At 34.2% G+C, this 11,335-nt stretch overlaps 1 protein-coding gene across 1 annotated transcript; it reads right to left on the bottom strand.

The window, feature by feature from the left end:
* Positions 1-1,593: 1,593 nt before the first annotated feature.
* Positions 1,594-3,631, bottom strand: LOC112758225 (uncharacterized). The gene is made up of 5 exons (XM_025806836.3): positions 3,162-3,631; positions 2,921-3,069; positions 2,672-2,833; positions 2,416-2,537; positions 1,594-1,933 (listed from the first exon to the last, which is right to left on the bottom strand). The coding sequence occupies exons 1-5, from the start codon at positions 3,349-3,351 to the stop codon at positions 1,891-1,893; spliced, it is 666 nt and encodes a 221-aa protein (XP_025662621.1). The 5' UTR covers positions 3,352-3,631; the 3' UTR covers positions 1,594-1,890.
* Between the last annotated feature and the right edge of the window lie 7,704 nt (positions 3,632-11,335).

Here is an 11,335-nt window from a genome sequence, read left to right as displayed (position 1 = left end):
TTATATCACTTACACAAATGAATCAACATCCATCACTACTGTAATTTGTGCTTGTGTGACATTTCAATTCACCTTGACCTTATACTTTATAGATGGTATGTGGATTCCTTCCTAACTATGACGGATTAACTACGAGTGATTGCATCGTTGAAGCTCCTTGGGTTGCAAAGAATCCAATACACAGTTAGTCTTGTAAAATTATTCACTTATTCTATGTATATGGCTGCACATCTAACATTATGAATACATTGCCCAATACCAGACTTGTTTATTCCTGTTACCTCCAGTACTCTAAAAGCTTCTTAATTGGCTCCACGCTTTTCCACAGTGTTAACTGCTAAGTGCTAACCATGAAGGATGATTGACTTGTTTATTCACTTATTTTATTTACATGCAACTATGCAAGTAACTCTCCTTTGTGGAAGAGCTTGAAAGCTAAGGCTGGTTGAGAATTCGGCCCTCACACGTGTAATTCACTCACCAATATAATTTTATAATAGAAAAGTCTAGGGGACAGCAACTTTTGTGTTTTCTGGCCAGTACTTAACCATCAAAACAAAAGTGAGTGATCTCCCACCATTAGATGTAATCTCACACCATTAAAAATACTATTGATGGCCAATTGATAGTTACAAAACACAAAAATTGCTGGCTCCTAGCATCCCTCTTTCATAATTCCTCCTCACAAATAATAGTTTGAGTGAGCTCAAGAAGATGGATTAACCGCAATACTATGGTGATGAGAGAGTACTTAAGTTTTTAGGATTTGGTTGAGTGAACTTTTAAAAAAAGATTTTTTTTAAATGATTTTTTTTAAAAAAATTAAAAAATAAAAATAATTTTATGTTTAAATATTTTATATAAAAATATATTTTTATCTAATAGTTATATTTGAGTACAATAATATAAATTATAACTTATAAAAAAATTTTAGTATTTTTATTTTTACTACTAAAATTTTACTAAATACACTAGAAAAATAAAAAATATATTTTTTATTGAAAAAAAAAATCTTTTCCTAACAAACCCAGACAAGCTGTTAAGCATAATTAATGGAAACCAGGAAATGTCTTGAAATGCCGACATGTCCATGTATAGTCCACAAAGCTATAATTTACGAAGGATGTTGTAATTTACATAAACATATTCTAACAAATAAGAGGATTGTCCTCAATTATAATCATTTTTGTGAATAATCAAATAACACATGGTCTAGTCACCAAATAAAAAATAACACATGGTCTATTGACAGTAGTTGCTTACGTTATTAGGGTTTCCGGATGAAGAGCAGAGAATATGCACGTTGCAGCAGTTAAGCCATTTAGGATCAATATTAACCCCTTTTCTTTTTCTCTTTGGATAATTTAGACTCTGAGGTCATGTGCGTATCAGTTCTCCACATGCTTAAAGCATGGTTAATAAAAACGAAAATTAAAGGTGCCCACAAAATAACGATAATACAGGAAATGACATCTTCCCTATAAATATGATCAGTTTATGTTACTCTTCCCTAAACCAGTTCAATCGTGTTAACTTTGCAAACAATAGTACACACCACACAGTGGATCTTCCAAAGACAGAAGAGAGATGATATAGCAACAAAATAATATATTCCTTCAACCTTTGTTTCTTATTCTCGTGCCTTTCATTTGGGAGTAAGGGAAAGAAGAGAACTAACTAGCTAGCTACTGTTACAGTGAACAAAAACCATTCTATTCAGTTCTGCCTATGCACAACTCAAAATTATGAGCAAAATAAACCCAAGCAACTATTTTGCAAAATATCTCATCCTAACACCAGCTTATTGCAGTATGCAGCTTGATCAGAATTAAAATAGAACATGTAGGACTGCAGATTCATTCAGCCATTTGTGAGCACCTTCCAAGCAGTTTAATTTACAACCCCTGATTTTCTTGAAGTCTTTCCACAACACCTGAATAAACAACCAAGCAAAGCATTAGCTAATCAATTTGGAAAAACCTTTTCATAAGGGTTCTGGTATATACTACTTCAAAAAAAATAAGCAGGGCCAATGTATTTTAGTAATTAGTTGTTCAATTGAAAAGGATGAGAAATGTCAAGTTGCTGTTCCCAGTTGCGCAAATAGGGACACACCAGATTCAACATAACCTTACATTATAATTACAATACATAATAAAACACCAAATCCATATTTTAGATACAAGTTAAGTGAGAAATCCAGTTTAGCCAGAACTAATAGAACTGAAGCTATGAAATCTGGAAAAAACATTTGCTTAGCCATGTATAAATATATCATAAATTCAGCTATATATACATAGTAAATTAAAAACCTAGTCCAAAATCCAAATGAACAAGTGGCGACGAGTTTAGGTAATATGCCTCAATGCCAAGAACATTTCGAATAAAAAGTTATGAAAGAAGAAAAAAATGAACCATTTATATTTCTTCTTTGATCCGCATGGACAGGGTGCATTCCTGCCAATGCTATTTTGTCCACCCTGAGCCATATTAGACCTTGCAAGATCCAATGGAGTTGAACCAACCAGCTTTTGGACCTATAAAACATCCAAATACCCTAAATTTAGTTGGTTGATCGGTTACACTGAATTCAATTCAAAATGATCTCCAAACCAAAACTTTTTTTTAATCATAACGTGGTGAATTGATTTAAGCAATTAGAAGCATTAACCTCGCTAATAGTTGTGGGCAATGGTTTTCCCTCTTCTTTTAACTTCTCAATCTTCTTCTGTGCTAACTTCGCCCAAGTGAACTTGGCAAGCGTATTCTCAACTTCAACAAGCGTCGAGTTACAATGCTTTGCCGCTTCTTGTTTTTGATCCCTAGTCAGATTCTGAAAATTACCGAAAATAAAATCTAACAAAAACTAAAATTAACAATAACTGAAACAAGATCGATGAGAAGGAGAAAGCGTACGTACCTCTCCGGTAGGATCAAAATTGGCGAGGCATCGAAGGATAGCTTCGTATTTTTCGAAGGCGGTGGTGAAGGTGACTTCGCTGCTTCTTCCAACCACAAACTGCTTAAAGGTGCCGATCCTTCTTGCGTTCTTCATTTCATCCGCAAAGCCTGTTTGTTGAAGGGCAAAACAGACAAATCACCATTAGAATATGAGGAACGAGCTAAGCTAAGATGAGATGAAGAGAAGAGGAGGATCTGACGGAGGAGGGTGAACGATTCGGCGGAGGAGTCGTTTTGCTTGGGGTTTTGGCCTGTAAAGACGTTTTTGACCTTGTCCATCCATGAGGCCTGAAGCTGTGGTGTAGAGAAGATGGAGCGATACTGTGACTTGTGGATTTGGCTAAAGGATGAGCAAAGATAGTTATTGCTCACTCTCACGAGTGCACGCATTGAATCGTTCCTTCAATCTGAGGGGTTTTTTTTTTTTTTATATTCTGATGCTGTCACCTCCGCTGGCGGCTGTCTTCAACTGCTCCTCTCAGCTAAACAGAAGGGTACTGCAGTGCTCCCCCATCGTGTTCAAACTTCAAACGACATCGTTTTTCTTTTTTCTTCTTTTTTTTTTTTTAATTCATTCGAAAATTATTAAAGGATCTCTCTTAAATGAAACCTATTTTAATAATTTTTTTTGTGCTTAAACAAAAGAGAAGATGAAAACAAACACCTATTTTAAAGCAGAACTGATAATTTGCTGAATAATATCACTAGACTCTGACTAAATTATATGATTGGGATTATTTCTTATTCCATATTTAGTCATACAATTCGCCGATTTATTTGTTTTTCTAGTTATCCAATCGACTTGAATATATTAAAATCTTGATAAAAGCTCCTGAATTTTGTGAACTGAATCACTAACTTCATATGTGTACCCACTATCAGAGTCATGTAAAAGGTGTAGAATATCCAAACAATCTATTTCACACACAATGTCTCTCAAATCGCAGTCCCAAGTTAAGACAAGCCCCTTCTAAACGGCAAAAAGCTCACATATGGTGATAGACTAGAGAACTATTAGAACAGTTCGAAATCCTACTCCATTAGAGTCTCTAATAATACAGCCAAAATCAGTCAAACTTAAATCAGGGAATAAACTTATATCACAATTAACTTTAAAGCTATTATCTAAGGGGGTTCTTGAAGGTGCTAAAGGAAAAACACCGGTGCATATCAAGTCTCAGGTCTATGACAATGCTTCTGATAAAGACAATCACTTTGTGATCCGTCTAAAGATTCCCAACATTGAGAACATCATTATACCTATGTCTCTATAACCACCACACTATGGCCCCAAAAGAACCTCATTACCAGGCACAACCTTTCTAAATCAGGCTTCAATAGAGGTGCATTGAAATGAGTCAAATAAAGCGAGGGACTAACATTTGCCAAAGACTCTTGGATTTAACACAGTCCCGCAAGCAATGTTCAATTGTCTCTTGAGTCGCATTGCATCTCTGGCACAAATCCGAACTAGTTAGATGCCGCTTGAATCGGAAAGCCTTCGTCGGGAGAACGTTATGAAGCCCAGCCACATAGTGAATTTGATCTTCTCCGGAAGATTTAAATGCCAAAGCCAGCTCCAATCACTATTTTCATTTCAATTCACTTTATGCTTCAACAACCAACTGTAACTTTCTCTTATACTGTACTTTTTTGTCCTTGCAGGCCACCAACTCTGTCCCGGATCCAGGTCAACCAAATTTGGATAGAGAAGGCCGCAAATGAATTGCTTAACTGCAAGAAAAATTGTCATAGCAAGCATATCTACCACCCAAGATCCATCACACCACAAATCAGCCACTACGAATTCCGACTCAGATATGTGAATATAAGGAACAAGATCACAAAATCTTCCATACGGGGTCCATTCATCATACCATATGGATTACTGGATATCCCCTACATTTCACCTAAACCCATCTTTAAGAACCTCATATGTTTTAACAGTGTTGTTCCAAGTGGCCGACACATTCTGTCCATGACTACCACCAAAACAATTCAAATTCTGGAGGTATTTTTGTATCACAATTTGCACCCATAGTTTGTTTCTATTATTGAAGTAATCCCAAATCAACTCGCCAAGAAGTGCCAGATTAGCACAGTATGTATCTTTTACACCTAAATCACCCGCTTTTTTGGGAGTAATAGCTACTTTTCACTTAACCAATAGCAACTCTCTCCATTATTATGGCATCTCCATAAGAATTGTCACATCAGTGAATCAATCTTTTCACATGCATACTTCAGAAAGAGAGTAACCTGCATGTTGTAGACTATAATAGAAGCAATTACTGACTTAACCAAACAAAGCCTTCTTGCCTTATTCAGCAGGCACCCCTTCTAACTAGTAAGCTTGTTCTGAATTTTCTCAATCACTTCTTGAGCTGTCCTCCTAGAAGACCTTTCATGCCCAATATTAATCTCTAGGTATCTTCTCAAGTCTTGAAAAAAATGAATACTAGAGACTTTTGAGAGCATCTCCTTCCTTCTTACAAAAATATTCTTTGAACATTAGGCTTACTAAGATTCACTCGTAGGCCTGATGCTTTAGAGAATAAGTATATATAATTCATAACTTCGTCTACCTGAGCTTTCTAGTTTTACAATATAGTAAGTAGATCATCAGCAAATATAAAAAATTTAGCCAACTGGTGTCCAAAAAGAGGGGGGGGTGTCAAGCTTTTAGCCATCGCTTGGGCCTTAGCTTTTTGGCCCAATTTCCCTCTACCCCTTCCAACAACTTTGGTCCAGCCCCCTTCTCTGTCTAATGGCTCCTTCACATCCGCTTTTTCATGCAACGTAGTTGCCTGCATTTTCTCCGCAGAATCTGCTACTATCGCAGTATTAATGGGTGCAATTCCAAATTCAAAAATTTGTGAATTCTGGATCACCGAAAAGCTCTCATGAACAATTGGTCATCTACAGCTACCGAAGGAACCATGGGTGTGCTACATTCCCCTACTATATGCTCAAAATAATTACACTTCTCACATATTAATGGTATACATTCATACTCCACGCTATATTCAAAGTCGTCAACAATCACTCGCCAAACAGCTGGCAGCCCCAGATTCACTTGTACACAAGCCCTAGCAAACTTCTCCTTCTCTGCCGACTTGGTTGTGAGATCCACCTTAACGGGTTTGCCTATAACTGAAGCAATCCACATCATGGACTTTTCATGATAATACCATATGCTCAATCCTGCAATCCGTATCCAAACTATTATTTCCCCAAATGATGCCTCACATGGTTTAAAATCTAGAATCCATGGCTTGATTGCAATGTAATGCCCTAACATTATCCATGGACCCCTAATAACACCTTCTCCTTGTTCTCCTTGAGATTAAATTTGACTAAGAAGTAATCGAAACTAATATCCAAAATTTCATAGCCTCCTTTAAGCCTCCATACACTTTTCAGTTTATAACTGAAATGCTGCCCAAGGACATTAATCATGATGACCTCTTGTAGGGTTTAAATAGAGCATTTCTAGCCTCCTCAGAAAACCTTACCTTTGGAGGCGTTGGGGTCGCCTTGTTTTTCTATGACCGCCATTGTATCTAAGGCATCAACCCTAATACGCCCCAAGGTTTTAGAGGAACTAACCACCTTATCACATAATGGAATCTTCAGAGCCACCCTAAAACTACCCTGTTGGAAACCCTCCTTGTCACCTGATGCATCCCTCCCCACACTCTCCCCCATAATCTCCTTGATCAGGAAAGCCTCACCGTGTTCTGCCCCCGAATTTTCAGATCGACGAGGGTGGTATCTGCAAAGACACTCCGACACTCAAGTCAGAATAGATCTAAGAGGTAGGGAGGGTTACGAATGTGTGTCGTACCTGAGGGCACCCTTGGCCCCCTTTTTATAGTCAGGGATAGTTATCTTATCTTATCTTGTCGGCTAAGATAAGAGAAGTGTTTGAATTTGATTGATGGTTAGGGGTTTATGGTTAGCAGGCCGGTTTGGACCGCGGTAGTGGTCACGACTAGGGGTAGCAAACGAGAAAGCCCACCTTGCCCTGCCCGCCAAATCTCTTTTTTTTTTAATAAACCATTAAATATTAAACAATATATATAATTTCACAACCATTTCAATAAATTTATAATTTCTAAAGAGATAAAAAAATTATAATTTCTAAATTCACAAACATTAAAGTATTTATAATTATAAATATGTAATAAATATAATTATAAACTAAGTCTTTTGAAACAAAATAATAAAATCAACATTGTCCAAGGCAAAATAAACATTATTCAAAACATATAATTAAACATCTTCAAGTTTATATCAGTCAAACATAAAACATAATCCAAAATATAACTTAGAACATCTTCAATTATCATCTTCATCCTCTTGTATAACAATAACATCATAGAAATTTGTAAAAAACTGAGCCTGACAAAAAAAATGCCTGGCCCCGCAAGGAAACCCACCTCGCCAAAATCCGCCAAAGCTCGCGGATTAGACGGTGCGGATTAGACATGCTTTTTAAGTTTGGTAAACTCAAATTTCTAACTCAACCCATCTTTTTTGGCGGGTTATGAGGACCGACCCGACGGGTTTCAACCCGTTTGTCACCCCTAGTCACGACCCGAATAACTGGGTTATGATTGCTTTGATGGGAGACTCGGGACCGAGTCCAAAACACCTAGTAATACAACAATGTACTGCAAAATTATGTACATAAATCAAACATGTTTGGAGACGCTTTCCCCTAGGGCTGGAGACGCTTTCCCCTAGGGCTAAAGTATATATATTTTTTGTCTTGAAACTTTGTTAAAAATTTTAAAAATACTCTTAAATTTTATTTTTTTAATTTTATTTTAAAAATTTTCGATTTATATCAAATATACTTTTAACAATTAATTTTTCAAAAAACTTAGGACTGGATTAGTCCAAATTTTTTCAAAAATTTTTAGAATAAAATTAAAATAAAATAAAATTTAAAAATATTTTTAAAATTTTTAGCAAACTTTAAAAACAAAAAATATACTTTACTCATCATAAAAATATCCTCACCCATTTTTATACCTTAACTTTCCAAGAAACTCACTTCTAATGAAAAAAAATTCTTAAGTTACAAGTCATTCATAAATATTTATAACAAAATTACTTTAGTGTATAATATAAATTAATTAGAGAGAATAAATACATTATCATCCGCATCCGTGAATAATTCTTTTAAACATAATAGTTAGAATCTCGATTTAATTTTTAAAATCTTCCGATATTACGATTTTAAATAAGTTAATTAATTTCATAAAATTTGTACTAAATCTAACGATTTTAGAATTTAAATCTTGTTAAAATTTTATATTTTACGTATTTAATTTATTTTTTTAATTTCACATAAAATCTCGATTTTTTCTACTTTACTTCTAAAGACTCTTACCATATTCATTTTTATACACATAAATCTCACCACCATGAAAATTAGCAATAATTTCAAAGAATTTTTGTAACACCCTAACTTTTAGCACCTCATGATCGTACCAAAAGCTCAGACATTACTTACCTCTAATCTTTTTTATTACATACTATCGTTATTTAATATTGAGCCTATCGCGAATACAAACCGATACTTTAATCAAGAAATTGAAAGGAGACTTTATTTTAAATCACTTAACCATAAAAGTATATATATTCACATAACTTTATACACATAGACATATGTTAAAGAACCTCAATTACAAATCCGATCCCTCTAAATACTAAAACAACAAACGACGAGGGAAAAATAAAATCTAACAACTTAACTCATAATCATAATCTTCTATTCTTATGTAACTCCGCACTAAACCTTCGCACCTGTAGCTGAAAGGGGTGGAAATAGGGGGTAAGAACTGGGGAGTTCTTAGTAGGGTCGAGATATAGAATTATATTCATTTTATATATATTTGGTCAGCAATAACAGTCAACAAAGTACTATCCAATTCAATAATTATAGAACACAGAATTCAATCACAGGCACACACAATCATAGAAAACACACTCACAAACAAATATGCGCAAACAAGTATGATGCATATCTAGTCCTATACAGGCCATGAGCTCATGTGTCGGTTTGTTGTCCGATTTCCGACACTGGTCCTGAGATAAGCGTTTCGTACCGCCGTCCTTATCTCAGCCAACGTCCCCTTCATGAGCGTTAAGCATCGCCGTCCTCATGGGAGAACCTTCCTTCCGATCTTCAGTGAGCGTTACGCATCGCCGTCCTCACTGAGCCGTCCCTATAGCATCAAATGAGCGTTACGTATCGCCGTCCTCACTAGACACTTGGCACTAAGGTCCACAGCACTCAATTTCTTTTTAATCTTTACTCTCTAATCAACTCTGGTAGAGATACCTTTAATTAATACCTTCTTTTCTATCTGTCCTATTGAGGCAGACGTTCATTAGATTCTTTTATTCTTTTAATTCTTTTATTCTCTATCATTTATTGAATTATATTTCCACTTAACTCAACAACCTTTGTCTGAGTTTGGCTTCCAATGTCATAACCTCTGTAATCAACCTCTGTCTTACAGGTGCGATTCTCTTGAGCCAATGTATGCAAACATAACCTCTGTAAGCAATTTCTATCTTACAGGTGAGGCTTTCTCTAGCCAATGTATGTATTGATAACCTCTGTAAGCAACCTCTGTCTTACAGGTGCGACCATCCCCTGAAATGGCCGATGTATCTTTGGAAGGCGAATTTAAGTAGACTCACCGCCATATCTTTACTTATCTCATTTTCTTTTCGTTCTTTCTTTTTATTTTTTCTTTTCTTTCTTATCATTTTACAGTATAATTTATCTTCGCATTATTCCTTCGTCTTTCTCTGTGTCTTATGGAAAAGAAGTATAAAGTACTTTAACAAAGTCTGCGTTCTCTAAAACTTTTAAGATCACTCTATTTACCATTCTCTGACTTATAATAATATTAATAATATATTTACTAAATAATATTCTTAATAAAATAATAATAACAATAATATAAATAAGATATTTTAAATAGTAAATAAATAATATATATCTTTTCTTAAAACTTAGTTTACAAAACTTTATTTTTAAACTTTTATTAATTAATTTCTAAATCATTAATTTTTTAATATTCTATTTTTAACCTTAATATTTTATAAAACTATATTTAAACCCTCACTTATTTTCATATTTATAAAAATAACTCTAAACTTTTATAGAATACCTATTTTTACTCTCGTGCTTTATTTATTACCCAGAATCTTATATAATTACAAACTGTACCTTAATTTTTATATACAAACACAATATTACCCTTCAAGAATAAAATGTAATTACTAATCTTTCTTTTATACTAAAACCGAAACCCTTAACCCTTTCCTTTCAAAATATTACTTGTATTTTAATCTGTTTTCGAATCTTTCAATTACCAATTTTTCTCAACTTTTAATTTAATCTTTCAACCACTAAATCTCGTCATTTTTCTCAAATTTCCACATCACAACAATCCCAAAACCATTAAAATATTCACAGATGAGCTGTTCCTCATAGTCAAACCAACAAATCACAAGTAACAACAATAATTCAACATAAACTCATTCAAACTCAAACAATAAGCAATCAAATCAACATTCACTTATCAAATTCATATCTAATTATTATAAGAGATAAGTATTATTTTGATCCCTAACGTTAAGGGTCAGAATCGAAACCGTTTCTGATATAATTCTTGATTTAGAATCGTCCTTAATGTTATATTTCATTTTAAAATCGTCATTTCTAATAATTTTTTTTTAATTGACAAATTTACCATTTTTTTCACCATTTCATTCTTCTTGTTCTTCTTCTTCTTCCATTAACAAAATTCAAAATTTTAAATTTTTAAATACAGTTAACAAAATTTAATTACAAAAATTAAAAATATCCAAATTTATCTTCAATTACAAAAATAAAAAATCTATAAATTTAGAAAAATAAGAAACAAAAACAAAAAATAAGAAGGATTTTGCACCATATCCAAAAGGGTGAGTAAATGTCAAAAAAGACAAGCTTAGAACCCTTGAGTGTGGCTTCAAGTGAGTGAACTTTAGAGCTAGGCTTGGTGTTGTAGGCTTCATATTAAGAACAAGAACAGAAATCCAGAAATCCAAAAACAGAGACACCGGACTATGTATTGTGTATGCTTCACCGTGTTGGCACTTAATCTTGTTTTTCTTCCCCAAGAAAACAAATTGCCCAATCGGAGTAAAATCTGGTTCATGGCTGAGAATCTACTATATTCCATTTAATTACTCAAATGAATTAGTTTATTCATACATGATATGATTGATATATACAAAAGGCTGAGAGCAAAAATAATAATCAATGTGCTACTTCACCTTGCAGCCCCCTGCAATAAATCCA

Source organism: Arachis hypogaea, chromosome 16 (assembly GCF_003086295.3).
Source record: "Arachis hypogaea cultivar Tifrunner chromosome 16, arahy.Tifrunner.gnm2.J5K5, whole genome shotgun sequence".
Classification (NCBI taxonomy): Eukaryota; Viridiplantae; Streptophyta; class Magnoliopsida; order Fabales; family Fabaceae; genus Arachis; species Arachis hypogaea.
This window is presented reverse-complemented; position numbering and strand designations above follow the sequence as displayed.

Coding starts and splice junctions, on each gene's coding strand:
- LOC112758225 (XM_025806836.3), bottom strand. CDS start 3,351: ATGCGTGCACTCGTGAGAGTGAGCAATAACTATCTTTGCTCATCCTTT. Junction 3,070..3,161: donor CGAATCGTTCACCCTCCTCC/GTCAGATCCTCC, acceptor TTCAACAAACAG/GCTTTGCGGATGAAATGAAG. Junction 2,538..2,671: donor TGCCCACAACTATTAGCGAG/GTTAATGCTTCT, acceptor GATGTTTTATAG/GTCCAAAAGCTGGTTGGTTC.